At 50.1% G+C, this 18,095-nt stretch overlaps 6 protein-coding genes across 6 annotated transcripts; 2 read left to right on the top strand and 4 right to left on the bottom strand.

Annotated features, from left to right (window-relative positions):
• Positions 1–480: 480 nt before the first annotated feature.
• N7443_004869 (uncharacterized protein) lies at positions 481–693 on the bottom strand (the record flags this gene model as incomplete). Its single annotated transcript, XM_056884925.1, has 1 exon — positions 481–693. The coding sequence occupies one exon, from the start codon at positions 691–693 to the stop codon at positions 481–483; it is 213 nt and encodes a 70-aa protein (XP_056743203.1).
• A 264-nt stretch (positions 694–957) lies between these two features.
• On the top strand, positions 958–3,986 carry N7443_004868 (serine/threonine protein kinase; the record flags this gene model as incomplete). Its single annotated transcript, XM_056884924.1, has 2 exons — positions 958–1,608; positions 1,668–3,986. The coding sequence occupies 2 exons, from the start codon at positions 958–960 to the stop codon at positions 3,984–3,986; spliced, it is 2,970 nt and encodes a 989-aa protein (XP_056743202.1).
• A 229-nt stretch (positions 3,987–4,215) lies between these two features.
• Positions 4,216–6,663, bottom strand: N7443_004867 (biotin--[acetyl-CoA-carboxylase] ligase BPL1; the record flags this gene model as incomplete). Its single annotated transcript, XM_056884923.1, has 5 exons — positions 4,216–4,282; positions 4,405–4,909; positions 4,960–5,231; positions 5,281–5,847; positions 5,900–6,663. 5 exons carry the CDS (start codon positions 6,661–6,663, stop codon positions 4,216–4,218), a joined length of 2,175 nt encoding a protein of 724 aa, XP_056743201.1.
• A 781-nt stretch (positions 6,664–7,444) lies between these two features.
• N7443_004866 (putative mitochondrial genome maintenance protein Mgm101) lies at positions 7,445–8,365 on the top strand (the record flags this gene model as incomplete). Its single annotated transcript, XM_056884922.1, has 2 exons — positions 7,445–8,040; positions 8,098–8,365. The coding sequence occupies 2 exons, from the start codon at positions 7,445–7,447 to the stop codon at positions 8,363–8,365; spliced, it is 864 nt and encodes a 287-aa protein (XP_056743200.1).
• A 630-nt stretch (positions 8,366–8,995) lies between these two features.
• N7443_004865 (uncharacterized protein) lies at positions 8,996–10,748 on the bottom strand (the record flags this gene model as incomplete). The annotated part of the gene is made up of 7 exons (XM_056884921.1): positions 8,996–9,079; positions 9,132–9,275; positions 9,335–9,532; positions 9,590–9,804; positions 9,873–10,013; positions 10,091–10,509; positions 10,576–10,748. The coding sequence occupies 7 exons, from the start codon at positions 10,746–10,748 to the stop codon at positions 8,996–8,998; spliced, it is 1,374 nt and encodes a 457-aa protein (XP_056743199.1).
• A 917-nt stretch (positions 10,749–11,665) lies between these two features.
• On the bottom strand, positions 11,666–13,224 carry N7443_004864 (aldehyde dehydrogenase ALDH; the record flags this gene model as incomplete). Its single annotated transcript, XM_056884920.1, has 2 exons — positions 11,666–13,049; positions 13,103–13,224. 2 exons carry the CDS (start codon positions 13,222–13,224, stop codon positions 11,666–11,668), a joined length of 1,506 nt encoding a protein of 501 aa, XP_056743198.1.
• Between the last annotated feature and the right edge of the window lie 4,871 nt (positions 13,225–18,095).

Below are 18,095 nucleotides of genomic sequence, written 5' to 3'. Positions count from 1 at the left end.
CTATGCCCTGTCCTTATTAAGGGACCACGCGAGACGCCCCCTAAATCCCAAACAGCCGGACTTTTACACCGGATCGGAGACTAAGAGACTACCTAAACTGTACTTAGAACAAGTGTCCCCATCTGGGCCGTGCTGGGCCTGTCGAACGCTACCCCTAGCCATCTGGACCCCCTGTGATCGGGACGCCACCGGGGGCATAAACGGGCTGCGATTCGCCGGACCCGTTGTACGCCCGGTGGGGATCGGCGGGACCTGCATCCTGTAGACGGTCGCCAGAGTCGACGGGAGTGGCAACTTTTAGAGCCGTTTCCCCTCAGGTACGCGTACGGATTCTAGCTAAGTATAGCTCTAGAGATCTGTCGTTCATACTACTCCATCGTCGATAGTGCTCATTGCTAGTCTCGAAAATACGAAGGGTCTAGCAAAATTGCAGGAAAATAACAATAATGCACTGGAATGCGCACACTGCCATAGTGGGCCTCAAACCGCGAAGAATGGCTGTCTCACATTTTTTTTGGCTTTGCCATGGTGAAACATGGCTTTGTGTTTTTTTTCGTCCCCTGCACGCGTAAACTGCCTTAAACTGAAGCTGAGCTGAGCTGAACATCCTGCACTCTGGGTTTCTTCTCGAACAACCTCGGTCTTTGCCGATCCAATCTCCACCGCGCTGTCCTTGCGCCGCTCTCGAGCCATTGTGAGTGATCGACTCCAACCGAAGGCGAATAGTGGCCCGGCAGACAGAGCCTAGCGAGACAGGCAGTCAACAGGCGCGAATTCTGGGTCTTCCAGCACGCCGTGAGGGGGAAAATCTGGCAGCGCAGCCAGTGAATTTTTCTGTCCCTCAGGCCTTTCTCCACCACGGGCCCATAATCGAGCCAACCAGTTTTCAGGATCGATCTAAACTGTCACAACGTTCCTTTTAAAAGGGCGGACTTCCCCCGCCGCCCGTCCTTCAAGATGAGAAGTCGCTTGGGGATCAATGCCAAGCGATCTTCGAATCACCGATTTGAGCAGATTCCTGATCTGCCTCACGACAAGATGAATCCCAACGACGCGACCATCGACATTCCTTTGACCGAGACTCAGAGCAGGAGCCAGAATGGCGCCCGCAAATGGGGCTCGAATTCCAACACTATCGCTGCGGAGGACGGTGAAAAGGTTCCCCTTCATACTGGCCCTGGCAAACGTCGTCGCACCGATATCAATGACTTGACGGGTAAACCGGCAGCCTCGCCCGAGGACGGATCCATTAATCGGCTGGGCCGCATCTACCAGGCCGTCTACAATTTCTCTATCGTCACTCGTTATATGATCTATGTTATTCCCATCGGTCTTCTGATTGCTATTCCCATGATTGTGGGCGCCACTGTTGCGCAGGACGCTTATATCGGTGGCGTTCACCTCTACTGGTTCTTCACCTGGATCGAGGTTGTTTGGGTCAGTTTGTGGGTGTGCAAGGTCTTCGCCAAATTTATTCCCTATTTTTTCCAAACCCTCTGCGGTTTCGTCAGTTCGGGTACTCGCAAGTATGCTCTTATCCTGCGCGCCCTCGAAACCCCAATTACCATTGTACTTTGGTGTGTTGTCTCGCTGGTGACCTTCCTTCCGGTAAGATTCTCGCTACCCTCGCTCTTATTCGAGTCAAATTTGCTGATTCAAACCTCTAGATTATGCGATATGGAGTCGATAATAGCTCCACCGTCGGGTCCTGGGAGAAGAGCGTCAAGAACATCCTCTTCGCGTTGCTTGTCTGCAGTTTGATCTTCTTCGCCGAGAAGGCTCTTGTCCAGCTCATCTCCATCAGCTACCACCGAAAGCAGTTCGACTCCAAGATCAAGGAGTCTAAGCGCAATGTCTACCTCGTCGGTCTCCTCTTCGAGGCTTCGCGTAACATGTTCCCCATGTACTGCCCCGAGTTTGCTGAGGAGGACACCACCATTCTTGATCCCCTCCTGGGCCAGGTCGTTGGCAATAGTAACAGCAAGCGCAGTTCAGTGATGCCTCTTCGCATGATTAAGAATGTCGGTCGTCAAGTCGGACAGAATGTCGGCCGCATTGGTGACAAGGTCACTGCCGCCTTTGGCAACGTCGCGTCCGAACTCACGGGCAAGCAGGTGTTCAACCCGGCTGCTACCCACTCCATTGTTATCCAGGCTCTGGAGCGGAAACGTTGTGCGGCTGCCTTGGCTCGCCGTATTTGGATGTCCTTCGTTATGGAGGGCCGCGAGTCTCTGTATTTGGATGATATCATCGAGGTTCTCGGACATGAACATGAGGCCGACGCTGAAGAGTGTTTTGCTTCCCTGGACAAGGACGGCAATGGTGATATCTCCTTGGACGAGATGATCCTGACCATCACCGAGTTTGGTCACATGCGTAAGTCTCTGAACAGCAGTATGCACGATGTCGACCAGGCTATCCGTGTTTTGGACAATCTGCTGCTTTCTGTTGCCTTCCTTGTCGGTGTTCTTGTCTTCATTTCTTTCGTCACAACTGGGTTCGGTACTGTTATCGCCGCTGGCGCTACCTCGCTGCTGTCTCTGTCTTTCGTCTTCTCAACCACATGTCAAGAGGTCCTCGGTTCTTGCATTTTCTTGTTTGTCAAGCACCCCTTCGACATTGGCGACCGCATCGAAGTTTCCGACAAGGCGTACGTTGTCGAGCGTATCTCTCTGCTGTTCAGTGTTTTCCGCACCGTTGGTGATCACCGCATGACCCAGGTGCCCAACAACATCCTGAACAGTCTGTGGGTCGACAACTTTACTCGAGCCAACGCCATGCACGAGCAGCTCTCTGTTCCGGTTGCATTTGATACTTCCTTCGCCGAGATCCAGGCTCTGCGCGAGGAGATGGAGTTGTTCGTCCGCGACAAGGAGAATTGCCGTGACTTCCAGCAGGATATTGACATTGAGGTTGTTGGTGTTGGTGACATGGACAAGCTCGAGCTTCGTGTCGACATCCGTCACAAGTCCAACTGGTCGAATGAGACTGTCCGTGCTGCTCGTCGCTCCAAGTTCATGTGTGCCTTGGTTCTCGCTGTGCGCAAGGTCCGTATTCGGGCCCCTGGTGTCGCCGTTCCCGACGAGGAGGAGAAGAAGGACGAGGGTGGTGATGACGACAAGGGTGACAACGCTGGTGCTGAGGCTGCTGCGGGCGACCGCAAGTCTTCTCAGACTACCGGCTTGGCTGCTCCTGCTGCCGCCGCCGCCACGGCGAACGATTCGCTATTCCCAAACACTGCCGCAGCGACTGGCTTTGAACAGAACCACTCTTCGGGTACCGTCTCCCACCGCGGATCCAGCGCACTTCAGCGTGAGGCCGCCATCGCCGAACGTCTGAATGCCCGCTCACCTGCTGCCGACTTTGGCCGTGAAGAGCAGGCTGAAGGCCTCTACCGCACGGTCACCGGCGCCTCCAGCCAGGGCCGCCAGAGTGTCCACGGCTCCGTCCCCAACAACGCGCCAAACCGCGGCCTCTCGACCGGTCATCGCAAGGCCGGTCTGCGCGCTTCATACAACGACGGAGAGGTCCCGAGGCCCCCGCCCCTCTCCTCAGTGCAAGCAGGCATGACCCCAACCACCAGCGAAGTGCCCATCCTCAGTCACCCTGCGCCTCCAGGATCCCGTGGTAGCGCCCGCTACGAGCCTCCCAACCAGAGCGCCACACTCCCTATCATCGGCTCGCCCGGGTCCGACAACTACCACTCCTACTACAACCAAGAAAACGCCTACGAGCCCACAACCCTAACTGGCGAGGCTCAGCCCTTCTCCGGCATGAACGAGTCATCCTCCCACTACGAGGTCCAAGATCGTTACGACCCTGTCTCGCCCCCCTCCATCTACTCGCCTCAACCTCCCCAGCCTGCTGCATTCACGCCTATCACTCAGCCGCAAGAGACCAACACAAACCCCACTCACCGGTCTTCGTTTATCTCACGGACGCTGAAGCGCGATAAGAACAAGCCCCAGAATGAGGGCGAGGCGTGATGTTCGATATCTTGATGTTGATAGATTTGGATGGTGATTTGTTACATTTCTTTGCCAAAATTTTCTTTTTTCGCGATTTATTCTTCTAGCTTTCTTTTTGATGTATGAATATGCGCCTACGGGCTCTTTTGATCTGAGAAATGGATATTCACATCCCTGATGACTATGTGAACTGGTCTGAAACTGAAAATGCTACTGCTACTATTAATCAATCTTAGCCTAAAGCCTTCTACTTGATCCGATAACTGGTGCTACGTTTTGGTAGAAACTCGTGCATGTTGCGAGGAATACCTTGTCTAGTAATGTGGTTACACGATTATGGCAGTGATCCGGGGCAAGTATAAGTAAATAGTTTTTGCCTAGTACTGTGTTTTATACCTCGGAAACCGCTTGGTAGATTCTACATATCACAACTTACACCTTCCGCTTCAGCAGACCACGGAAGAAATCAAAGCTGTTGCTGTCACTTTGCAACTGCCAGACCCGCCCAGTTGGTCGGTCATTCCAGCCCAGCTCCTCGGCAAGCAAGAGTCCATAGTCTCGTGTGATACCTTGGATACGGGCACGAGTACCACCTTCCTCCTCGAGTGTGACAATCTGGTGCATGTGAAGCCAGTCTTCGTAGTACATTGCCTCAAAGCCGCGGTCAAAGCCGACGCGGAGGAATCGGGTGTAAAGATCCTCGAAGGTTGTGAGAACCCGGGCTAGAAGCTTCTCGAGCGTTACAGGTGAGGCAGCGGCAGCGCCGGAAGTAGCGTAGCGTGCTGCAAGCGACGTTAGGGCTGTGGTCGGGGATGCGTTTGTGGCATTGAGACCGATGCCGACGACGGAGATGTATTCGTTTGACATGAAATGGGAATTGATGAGGATGCCACAGATCTTGGTGTATCGCTTTTGCTCGGGATCGTCAGGGTCGAGGGCATCTGGGAAGTTTAGTGACTGTTACCGAAGTTCAGCGTGAAGATCAACTTACAGATATCGTTGGGCCACTTCATTTTGACAGGAATATTCTCATATCCCTTGGCGTAGCTCTTGATACCTTTCACCACAGCCATGGCTGCTAAATACTGCAGGAATACCACAGGAGCCGATTGAATCTTCTCCATCGGATGCCGAACCACTGTCGAGAAAATCAGACAGCCTGCTGGTGAGATCCAGACGTTGGAGCCTCTTCCACGCCCAGCAACCTGAACAGTGGCGGTAGCAGTGAAGCCCTGTGGTAAGCGACGAAGAAGTTGTGCGTTCCTAAAGCGAGTCAGACTTGTCTAAATCATAAGAAAGTGAAAACGCTCACTTTTCCATGATTGTATTCGTACTTGTCACCACCTCGCCATACATCAGGGTAGAGCCAAACTGCGAAGCGCCCTCTTTCGATTCAGACTGGTACTGGCGAAGATTTGAATAGAATGCATGGTGGTTGAAGTAAGGAGTGAGCTTGGAGGACGGTAGATCGTCGTGGAACACAAGTCTCTTGATAACTTTCTGGTAGTCAATAATACCATCACTCGATGCGGTGGAATCGGTGGGAAGCGACTCCTCCAAGTCGCCCAGGTTCCATGTTCCCGGACGCTCAATCCGGAATGTGTCATATTCGTCTTTCAAGTATTCGCTTTGACTTTCCTTTGTCAAAGCTGGTGCTAGGCACGCCAAGATTTCCATGGTTTCATCTGCATCAAGACCAGAGACATGTAACGAGGATAGCGAAGGCACGTGTGCCGTCTCTTGCGCAACTTGTAGTCCGAGTTTAGACAAACAAGCCTTCAAGAAGTCTATACGCTCCTTGTCATCGGCAGCAAGTGCGTCGACGAGGTCTTTATATTCAGGTCCATTGGCCTTCGGGTCAAGGTTCACGGCAGCAAACCTAGAAAAGAGTGTCAGTAAGCCAATTTGTCAAGTCCGCATGGACCACATACTCCGGGTGCGGTCCAGTCAATATGGCCGCTCCATCGCCAACTTTACAGTAGATGACAGCTGCTGTGCCCTCACCGGGATCAACATTGAGCTTCTCAGAGTAGTTGGCTAGCACTTCAACACCCTGATCCTTGAACTTGGCTGCATCCACAAAGACACCACCACCATTATAGTATGAGTGGAAGTTTGTCGGTACATTTCCGATGCTCAATGCCTCTTTTGAAACGTCCAGTTGCGCCGCTCGTGCACCCGCCTCGCTGTGGTAGACGAAGCCAGGGAAAGCCCCTCCACGGCAAGTACCAGGGAAGAAAGCAAGCTCCCGGTCACCAATGACCTCCATAGTCTTATCGCCGACCTCAAATTCACACTTCTTGCAACCATAGTAGCCACCCGCACACAAACCGAGGTATTTACCGCCCCGGCGCACGAATTGGGTGATGCGCCGGTTGCCCGCACCATTGAGCGTCCGGCCGTATCCCTGATCGGCGCCGCCGGGGATTACCAGCAGGGCACAAGTAGCCGACCATGGCTCCTTGAGAAGCATATCACCAGTGACTGGGGTAACGGCATAATAGGGAGCAAGCAGGCGGCGGAGGGTGTAGAGGGTGTGTCGAACTGAGTCAACGGTGGTTCCGGTTCCTGTCGGGCCAGTGTCGGTCAGAAAGCGGCTCAGCTGCCAAGCGGAATGGGTGAGCGAACCGGAGTAGACAAGGACATTGAGCCTTTTGCCAGTAAGATTGGCATCGTTGCCCGTGGGCGTCGCCATTGTTGACTGTAGGGAGGAAAGTGTGGGAGGCGGACGATAAGATGGGTGATAAGGATAAAGCCGATGCCAGCCGTTTGACCTCTTCCTCTCCCCATCTATGACCATGTCGAACAACGCAGAACCTCGTGATGTCCCTCAAGATGACGATGATGAGCCTGATGAGTGGTAATTGATGTTCCTTGTGTCTTGTAGAATTGATGGAAGGTTGCTGATGGCATGATACAGGGACAAGCGCATCTTTAGCACAGGTTGTCATGGTAAGCAACTAACAAGCTGCCTTCGTCTGCCAATTGCTGAAGAAAGACAGCCGAGCAGGACAAAATGAACGACTGCTACTTTGCAAAGAAAGACTGGCGCGAATGCAAGAATGAGGTAGGCTAATATCTGTCATTCCTCTTTTCTCTAGCCATCTCTCTTCCGCCCAACCCAAAATTATCCATCACATCTTTCCCTGGAATTTGATCATCTGCTGCTTATACAATTATCTATTCGTTTCTTAATGTCTTATATCCCATTCCACTGACCCTCAATGCAGATGGAAGCTTTCCGCGAATGCTGGAAACGACAGGGCAACGACCAGCGAACGCAGAGTCAAGATGCGTGACGGCTCTGATTCATTGAAACTGTGTACTTTATTATATTCTAAACCAATATACAATCTCCTCTTATCGATCTCTTCAGACAGAATCGTGAATTCTACTTCGCTCAGTGGTTGTCACGTGATGCCGTTTCTGAGTAACTTGAGCTCTAGCACCAGCTTTCTGCATCATCCCATCACATCATGTCTGCTCTACGATGTCGCCCGTGGCGTACATTGGAGACTCTCCAGTATGCAAGAGCTGCTGCTCAAGCCCCCTGCGCTTGGATGACCGCCCACAAGCTGTCCAGCTTTATTTCCAAGCGCGCGATCAGCTCCAGCTCAACGCGCCCCCAGAATTCACAAAGCAGCGCTGCAAAGCCGGCGCCACCAGCTCAAACACCGCGTACTACAACCCCCACCTCCGCAGCTACAGCAACTCGTGCTTCTGCGGCAACACCCAGCCGTGCAACAACAGACAACCTCTCCAAGAGCGGACTCTCCGACCAACCCCGAGAGCTCGAAAATGCCACAGAAGACAAGATTGATTGGACACGCTCATTTCACGGTCTCTCCGCAACCCCATTCCCCAAGGAAGCAGCGGATATTCTTATGGCCGAGACAGACCCCGAGGAGGTGGAGATTAAACCGGACGGAATCCTCTACCTGCCCGAGATCAAGTACAGACGTATTCTGAACAAAGCATTCGGGCCTGGTGGATGGGGTCTTGCGCCGCGTGGTGAAAGCATTGTGACGCCGAAAACGGTGACGAGGGAGTATGCGCTTGTCTGTCACGGCCGGTGAGTTCCCTTCAACGTACCTCGGATCAACGATCAAAGCTAATAAATGTATTTAAGTCTCGTCTCTGTTGCCCGTGGTGAGCAGGACTACTTCTCGCCGGATGGTATCCCCACCGCGACGGAGGGTTGTCGCTCCAATGCGCTTGTGCGCTGCTGCAAGGACCTCGGTATTGCCAGTGAACTCTGGGATCCGCGCTATATCCGCAAGTTCAAGGCGAAATACACTCGCGAGGCATTTGTCGAGCACGTGGTGAATAAGAGAAAGACCAAGATCTGGATTCGGAAGGGCGACGATGTAACGTATCCGTGGAAGGAGACTAAGTAGATGGTTTTCGCGGTGGTAGATAGAGGGCATCGTCGACTAGCTTGTATTATACCTTTCTTTTGCTCATGTTGATTAAATCCACCTTGGAGAAATGACACCTGATCTCCACTCGAATTTCAATCCTGTAGAGTGCTCTTTATGCGACTGATTCACATTCTCCAGCGTGTCAGGTAAGAAGCAGATCGCGCCGCCCAGTGCACCGGTAACAACACTTCCATGGACTTCATCTTCAGAACACCTTTCCTTAGCTGCTCATATAAAACCACTCTGCTCAAGGCGCCCAACCATATATTCGCAGTCATCTCCCACTGGACTCGTCCTTGCCGTCTGTACCCGCTTGATGAATCTCATCAGACTGATTCTTTTCACCAATAGGTGGCTGCTCATGAGACTCATAAGCCATCCAAAATCCTGGTCTTCGATGAGTCGGTATACGCTAGAACCACTCTTCCTCTTGGAGGACAAATCCGTCATTCCTCGAAATCAATGGACTAAAATTCTAGTGTTTCTGGGTCCTTCAAGCTGTCCTCTATAAGAATCAAAACATACAGCGATAGAGTCATATACCTAGTCGCTCATTCTATTTACAGTATACTTCCGAGGTCCACGTCTTTTCACCAGTCTATAGTCCTAAGTGCTCATAGTGCACGAGAAGCTGGCACTACTGGTGCTGTCGTGGATGGACTTACCCGAGACGTAAAGGCCAAGACCACACTAGGAAATGTTAGCAATTGCCCGTCTTGGAAATCCAGAGAGAGAAGCTTACCAGAATAACACAAACACAGATGGAAAAGATATTGACAAATGTCTGAATGGTCTGCTTGGGCGATGAGAGCCACAAGCCCCTGCTCATATGCAGTCCAAACAGACCGGTGAACCCGAAGGTAAACCAGCTCCCAAATAGTGCCGTCTGTTGAATGAGTCGTGTTAGTTGCGAGCAGCAGGAATAGGAGATGAGGTCAAACCGACAATTAAACTAAGCAGGTCACTAAAGACCGGAATTGCGGAGGCAATGATCCACGCAATAAGCCATAAGCTGAAGCTGATTGCGATCCAGGAACCGACGGCGACCAAGTCGCTCTTATGCATGCGGTCTGTGCCAGCGAAGACGCGGATGTAGATAGATTTGGCAGCGACGTGACTATTTATGACGCCTGCGATGACAATCTGATTCAGTTAGATTTGCTGCCTTGTTGTGGAAGGGGAATGTAAAGGGTAGCTTACTGTTGGAAGGGCAATACCGTATGCTATTTTAGAAATCAAAGAATCAGCAGACCCCAGAGCCGGAGAAGCGACATCGGCACCGGTGAACCGGTAGATAACTACGGATGCAACGATGTAGAGTGTCATGTCGACTGTTTGGAGAAGAGCAAGGGCTTTAGGGAAGTCTTTTGGGTCTTTAAGCTCTGCAATGAAAGTGAAAAAGGTGTTATGGCTTGCTGCATAGTGTTAATCGTTCCCTTCCTGTTTAATGGTACAAATGGTCTTTCCACGTGGATGGGCTGACCGTATGAGAAAGCGATGTTGGATGCCGCGGTGAATCCCGTTATCAGATTGGTTTCAACAGTGGGGTGAACGATGGCATTAGGGTTTTGAATTCCGACGGCAATCATAGTGATCATAACAGCAGAGAAGATACTGACGAAAGCTTTCCAAGAGACACACTTTATTAGCCAAAAACATTCCATCATAGAAATAAGATGGAAGTAAAAACTTCAAACTCACACACAAGCGACAGCCACGACACCTTCGCGAGAGTCCGCGGCAGCGACATCAAGCAGGAAATGACCATACCCACGATCCCGAATACAATTGAGCAAGTCGCATGCCCAGTGATGGTGTTCAGTGCGACAGTGAAAGTCAGAATATGGCTCGCCATAATAAAGATTAGAAATAGTAATTGTGCTGTGCCAAACAGTTCACGGCCGAATCGACCCATAAGGACCTCTCCTGCATCGGCCATGCTAGAGATGTGTGGGTGCATTTGTTTGAATTTTCCGATCAAGTAGCCTGTGTATGTTGCAAGAAGCCCCATGCCGATGAGCACGATGAGTGCTGGGACTAGACCTAGACCTGCCATGGCTGCTGGGAGGGAGAGAATGCCCAATGAAATAGTCTCTGCGACCATGAGGAGGCCACCTTGCCTGAAACCAGACGGTAGTTAGAACGGCAAACATGACAGGTGAAAAAAAAGGCCAGGGTATACGCACCACCATTTTAGGACCTTGTACTTGATCTCTGCATTCTCTTCATCTCCGAAGGCATCCTCTCGCTGAGTTCTAAGATCGGGCTTTTCGATATCTAAAGCGTCAACATGATGCAAATTCTGCTCCGGTCCGGCATGTGTCGGTTCAATATCAATAATCTGAGGACGCATTGCCATTGTTCTCATACTATCGTATGATAAATAGAAAGTAGAAGATTAGTTTAACTCTCACCGAGGCTAGCGTAGTGAAAACAAAAGAAAGTGATTTGGTAACTTGGAAAGAATAAAAACTAGCCAAGGCGCTTGATAGACATCCCCCGGACCCCGGTTATTGCGAAAGCAAGCTCCTGCCTTCCCTTTCTAGCCGAGATGGAGTCGGTGGAGACGGGGTAAGTCTTCGGGTCACAAATTGATAGTCGGAGGCGTCAACAGAGGGAAAGGCATGCCTGCTAGGTGGTCGATAAGGATAAAGGCGAACGTTTGTCTCTTATCGCGAGACTTAGGTTTAAATGTCTCTTCGGGCTGGTTTGTGTCGTGGAGATGTCTAGTTTCTGTGTGCATATTGATGATTGTGTTGAGGAAACGTTCCCTACACAAGCTTGTATATGCTTAACTCTGTCTCTTCCCCGGATTCCTTCTTTCTCGAATTACGTGCCGGTTCGTAAATCTGGGGTATTCGTCTTGTCTTCGGAGCGGCCTGCCTGTTTCGGAGTCCACTTCTCAGAATGGGACCCAGGGTCATTCACGATAAAAAGTGTAGTAATTCTATGTTGTCATCGGAATAAATGAAGAAACTTGATCCCTGTTTCTATCATGTCATTGAAAGGGAACGTTTTGTCATTGCCGTGAATTGATAGGCAACAGACATTTACTTAGTCCACGTGTGCATGTATCCCAGACAATGCTACTACAGTGCCACAAATCACTCTGGAAGAAAGAGAGAGAGAGAGAGAGAGAGTAGTCGTCGCGTAGAAGAAATTTACAATGGAATCATAGCGAAATCGATTCTACCATGTGGTTTCTCATTTTGCGTCTCGGTCATCAGACGTCTATCATAAGCTTTAATCTAATTATGTACACATTTTCATTCAGCTCTACAGCCTGGTGCCCATGTTAACGTGCACGGCCTTGACCTGACTATAAGCTTCAAGACCAGCCTCTCCAAGTTCGCGGCCAATGCCACTTTGTTTGACACCACCGAATGGCACACGAGGATCACAGTCTTGGCTACTATTAATCCACACCATGCCCGACTCAATTTCCGCAGCCACACGATGAGCACGCTCCAGATCCTTCGTGAAGACAGCCGCACCCAGACCGTATTCTGTGTCATTGGCCCGTCGAATCGCCTCCTCCTCGGTGTCAAAGGGCAAAATCACCACCACTGGGCCGAAGACTTCCTCGCGGACAATGCGCATAGAGTCAATGACATCGGTAACAATAGTTGGCTGGATGAAGTATCCATCTTTGTGCTCAGCACTGGCAGGAGTATATGTAGCACCGCCGGTCAAGATTGTAGCGCCTTCACTCTTCGCAATCTCGAAGTAAGAGAGAATACGCTCGTATTGAGCGCGTGTCACCTGCGGACCCTGGAAAGTTGACGCGTCCCACTGGTCACCGATCTTGACGCTCTCCACGGCCTCCTTGAACTTAGGCAAAAAGGTTGGTAGGACATCCCGGTGCACGAAGATGCGAGATGTCGCAGTGCAAATCTGGCCCTGGTTTGACATGATACCGAAGTGGGACCATTTAACCGCCTGGTCCATATCGGCATCAGGGAACACCAGAAGCGGGGACTTGCCGCCGGTCTCGAGGGTTATGTTCTTCAAGGATCCAGCGGCCATCTTCATAATCTCACGAGCGGTGCCAGTAGATCCAGTGAATGCGATCTTGTCAACCAGTGGGTGGGAGGCGAGTGCGGCGCCGGCCTCTCGACCGTAGCCATTGACGATATTGACAACACCGGGAGGGAAACCAGCCTCGGCGATCAGCTTGCCGAAGAAAAGGACGCTCAGCGGAGTCTGTTCCGCGGGCTTCAGCACAACGGTGTTACCGCATGCCAAGGCAGGACCGAGTTTCCAAGTTGCCATGGACAGGGGGTAGTTCCAGGGAATGATCTGACCAACAACACCGATGGGCTGGCGGATGGTGTATGCGAACTTTTGCGGGGTGGTGTTGATCGTCTGTCCAAAAGACTTATCGGCCCAGCCGCTGTAGTAGCGAATGGTGCTGATGGCCTCGGTGAGATCCTCCTCGAAAGCAACGTGATAAGGCTTGCCGTTATCCCACGCATCAATAGTAGCAAGAAGCTCTCTGTTCTGCTCCATCAGATCGGCTAGTCGCGCCATCAACTGGCCGCGCTCGGTGGAAGGAAGGAGCTTCCACGAAGGATCTGTCAGTGCGGCTTTGGCGGCCTTGACTGCGCGGTCTACATCGTCGGCACTAGCAGCATGCACAGTAGCAATTGGCTTATCGGTACTGCCTGCAGTTAGCAGCCGGTTCTGTACATGAAGAGGAACTTATGGACTTACGCAGGGTCGAGCGAGGTAATAGTCTGCCCACTTGAGGCGACAAATTCGTTGTTGATGAACAGACCAGTGGGCTGCTGGTAGCTGTGCCCGTTAGGCGTGACGATATCGACAGAAAGCGTCATGATTGAACAGAATAATGACACAAAATGAGTAAATTGACGCCGCCGCGCAGATATAAGAGGGGCACGAGGCACCGCGTAGCAAGTGGGTCGCCCCTCCGCAAAGGCAGTCAATTCCGACAGAACTAGGCTGTGAACGTTAGGTCCAGCCGCGGAACGTTCCAACAAGCCCCGATAACGACTATCGCCGTCCCGTCATTCCCATTTCATGTTAGTATTGTAGTATTCGTTAAAAACATCATCTGACTGGAAAGCCAAGGCATGAAGGACCCGCGCAGATCAACTGACCCCACCGCAGAAACTATGGAGAGATCGGAAAACCGGAATCCAAGCAGGGACATACTTAAGGTAAAGCGATCGACGAGCGCTGAAGACAGAGAATAGTGAAATGGTTGGAGATAGAGCCTCCGATTTCAGGTAACAGCAAAGAACCCCTGAATCGGGCAGCCGACACCATGACAGGCGTAGGAAATAACCAACGCGAAAGTACATGTCGCACTATGGTACGAACAGTCATTCGAGGGAAAATGATAGAGCAACTGTTATAATAAGCTCCTAGTATTTTCCAGTGCTTACATCTGTAACCGAGCTTGATAGAGTGATTTGGCGCCATGGTACTTAAAAAGCTAAGCAAGGAAATCAAGAAGAATTTGCATAGCGGTGAGATGAGGTAACCTATAGTCTAGACTTATAGAACCTTGACATAATAGACCTAGATAAATTAAAACCTTGGAATCTGAAACCTTGGAATACATAGCTAGGAATGATTTCTTGTATGTTGTTCTGTTGGAATATAGGACAAAGCCACATAGGGTTAATACTGTTCCTCTCATCTAAGGTTAGCCCTGCAATTTATTCGCTTACCTTTCTTTCTCATGTAATGATTATAACTCAATAATTGCCCCTCGTACCCCGCAAGATCTATTATATTTCTTTTTCCGACTCATCTTGAGCCCTTTCGATCGAAAGTATATAATCTCAAGCACTTTTTGTCTACAACACGCGCGAGGCTTCAAAAGAAATATCGAATAATCTCAACTGAATTCCCGCGAAGTAAATCGATTTTCATGAAGATATTTTGTCTTAAATTGCGTTTGTTTCTCCTTAGTTACCTCTTCCTTACCTCTTCCTTATCGCTCGTTCACTTCGTGGTCGAGCTTCAGATTAATCTCGGACGAATATCCCACTTATTCATTCTGGCCACTTTTCAAACTTTATTCTTCGTTCGAAAAGAAATAATAACGAACAGTTGTTAGAGTATGATGACTGGCCCGCACTTCTATCCTTGTGTCATTTTGAAGGGTCCATTTTGTTTTATCTACATCTCTCGGTCTTAGATCCACTTGCCAACGACGACACCGACGCGAGAGAGTAATTGGACACTGGATACCGATGTAGGGGCTGCATAGCTATGAATTCTAATATACAAACGCCTCGATGTAGGATCTTATATAGTAATCTGATAATCTATAGAGGGCCTAGAAAACGAAGGTATTCTTGATCCATGCTTAAAGTAACTGAGTGTTTCTTGCATGTGATATTCGGGTAGAAATAATATTCGAAGACTGTGGGTGGTGACACCGATACTACCTTAAGTTTCATCCTCATTCGCCTTCAAATAAGTGCTCTACCTAGCTGACTTGATCTCTGGAACGTATCTAAGGGGCAATGTCTTGGTCAGGTCTATCGCTTCAGCGATGGCAATCTCAAGGCTCTGAACCGCCTTATCGCCACCTGATGACATATATTTCGCTCATGCTCAAGAGCGGCCAGGGATGTCCACTAGGAAAGCCAAGAGTTGTGAAACAATCCCCGGTACAAAGGCGAGGCTGTGAGGCCCCCTTTCCTCCTAATCTCGGGGTTTTTACTCCGCGCTAGACTGCTTTCATCGTAAAGAGGCTCTTCAATTGCGGTACTATAACCATTTTTAGGTGGTCTCTAAGGGGACGCGCTCAACGAGAGACACTCGGATTCAAGACGGTGTGCCCTAGCCGCCTCAATATGCAGTGATATACCTGGCAGGCTGTGCGATTGCCACTAAAAGCGGAGATAAGAAGGGCGCTCAAGTTCTAATCATCGTAGCGATGTGGCCCGTACTCAATGCCTTGAAAAATGGATTGTGCCACGCGAGTCGCGCGATTCATAAACTAGGAATACCTGCAGTGTGAGGGGCACTGGTTTCATGTCTCACTTATAGGAACCCTCCCGAAATCGTATTCTAGGAACATTGTTTGATTTTTCGAGACCAATTCGGAATTTGGGCTAGAAATTCATACATTTACTGCACTGCTTCTAGATCATTTTCATTTCGGCAATCAAAGGTGATTGACTTAAAGGAACCCCAATCTTGTGCTTTGAGAAGCTGGCCACCTGTAAGGAAATAGAAAGGTCGATTGGGCTCGCGAATGCAGGGTCTTGATAGAGGGTTCCTGCTAGGAAGATGCTTTATCGTTCATATAAGAAGGATGATCAAAGTCATTTATGATTCATAGTGAAAAAAATTAGAATTAAAGTTACCAAAGTAATACAGAAGATAGTGAGTTAGCAGCTAGAAGTAGCGCCTATATAGTATAGAAAGTCAGATACTCAGAGTAACCTAGGTTGCCTTTCTCTCCTACCGGTAGGTCTGCTTAGTCCTTTAATCGCGCTTGAAGCCTTTAGCTTATTCCTAATTACATAATATCGTAAGTAGATCCTGAGATGTATTGGCTCTCGGAGGTCTACTTCGTAAATTACGGCCCCTTGAATAGTTAGTGGCTATAGGGGTTGTAACAAGAGCGTATAGCTATAAACTAATACCCCCTGGATCCTAACCGGGCCTAACCCCGTACATCATATTAAATCCCTATGTGACTCGTCCTCGTACCATACGTCGCAGAAAGGATCATAGGGGTAAGCGGCCTAGACGTGGCCGGGATGCTTGTACCCGTGGACTTGGAAGCAGACACGCTCACAGCGTACCGCGGCAGTCAGCGCTACCAAGACAACAATATTAATCGTTACTCAATTTTAACCCAGCAGAACATACCTGCTACCCACGTGTATACAAGATAGAGTAATATAAAGTAAAGCACTGCGGCACATTAAGCAGTGGCCTTGAGCCCTTTCAGGTCCGAAAAAAGCTGTAGCCTTCTCGAAGATACGCTCAAGCATACTCAAGCTACTACTGCCTGTTACTTACCCTGCTCATCTGGATTTGATTAGGCCGCAAATGTTTAGGGTACAACCGAGTGGTTAAATCTACTTCTCCATAAAGCTTCGTTGATAATTTTACAAACAGACTAGTGTAATGGCAGATGGCTAGCAATATGCCCACTGAAACAAATTGCTCATGGCATTCTACCGGTTAAATCATTGTTGCTTGAGCCTTTCGTAACGACCCCTTTAAAAGGGCTGAGATCGAGCTGGGTGGGATTCTTGTTGCCGCGCGTTATGGCGTAGTCTAGGCCAGACAGCCGATGCGTAGTGCACTACGGGCGTGGCATATCCTTGGTAGATTTACCACATCTATTCAAGGTGTAGATGCCGTGGCCTACCAATTGCGATAGTCGCATTGGTTGCACATTCGAAAGCCTGCTGGATGTGTTTGTTCCCCTGGAGCCCCTGAGTACAGCAGCTTTACAAGGGTAGTGATTTGAGTATCTTCCTATCGATAGCTGTTTGTGTTTGGAGGTCTGGGCTCTTTTGCCTCGTGAAGTGGCTGCGCCCGGGTTTGTCGGCTCCGAGGTAGCTCGGTTCGTTGGGTCCATGCTTCAATGCGGGGTATTTTTTGGGACTGTATGGTGGCTAGCGCTGTCACGTGTCGTTTGACAGCCTCTACGAATAGTAGCCCTGACCACAAACCCGACGCCACCAGCTCGGCTAACCACTGCGGTAAGTACTCGATGTGGAGACTTCCTCCGTCTGCCCAAAGATAGCGTTGCTTGGCAATATGGGACATGGTATAACTAATATATCTGCGTGAAGGCCCAGGGACCATGGTATTGTCTCATCAATGCGTCAATTCTACAAATTACTTGTCTAAAGTTTTGGAGGTGCATTATGTTACACCAGTGCGCTCAGGCCCTCATAACGCGTGTCTGAGTGGTATACCATTGGCTATGGATCCACTTACGGGCCCCCTCAGCTGGATTGTGGACGGAGAATTTGTGTCTCGGAAATACATTGGATATGCGTAGTGCAGGGACCTTGTCTCGGCCAGATTGATTAAATCGGGGCCGCCATTTATTCCACCGGAAAGTCCCATGGATTTGGGGGAAGGTAATAACGCGGCTGATTGCAGGGCGCTCAATAGTCGCGGCAGTGTTCCCGACTTGGGCCTTCGCTTAGGCGAAGCTTTGGCCTTCTAGAATGTCTTGTTAGAAATTGAGTAGCATTTAACCCAATCGGCACATTGAAAGCCATCTCGGCAAGTGATACTTTAAGGACCCTGAAAGGCCGCAGGCTGCCGCGCCACCGGTCAAGTCCGCTTGGTCGGTGATTGACCGCAGGCAAGTGCTGGAAAACGGTCAACAGCTTTCACTCGTCGAAGAGAACAGAGAACAGAGAACAGATAACAGAAAGCATTGCACATTGTAATATTGTTGGTCCGTTGAAGGGTTGCCCGGATCGATGGAGGATGCTTGGGCCAGTAGTTCCAAGGATCTCGATCGTTCCGACCGGGAGCTACTACCCCTTCGGGACTTCCGAGGTCCACTTGGTCACACCTGGGCAAATCGATGGCCACACTGACCAAGCTTTTCGATCCTGCTTTACATATCCACACCTCGGCCTCCACTTTAAAAGTTCGAAATGGTCTGTGTAGGCGATCCAAGTGGAACCGGGACCTCTGCTTTCAGCCTCGTAGCCGGTCGCCCGGCAGGGATGCGATTACA

Source organism: Penicillium atrosanguineum, assembly GCF_028827265.1.
Source record: "Penicillium atrosanguineum strain IBT 20685 chromosome Unknown utg000003l_segment0_segment0, whole genome shotgun sequence".
NCBI lineage: Eukaryota > Fungi > Ascomycota > Eurotiomycetes > Eurotiales > Aspergillaceae > Penicillium > Penicillium atrosanguineum.
This window is presented reverse-complemented; position numbering and strand designations above follow the sequence as displayed.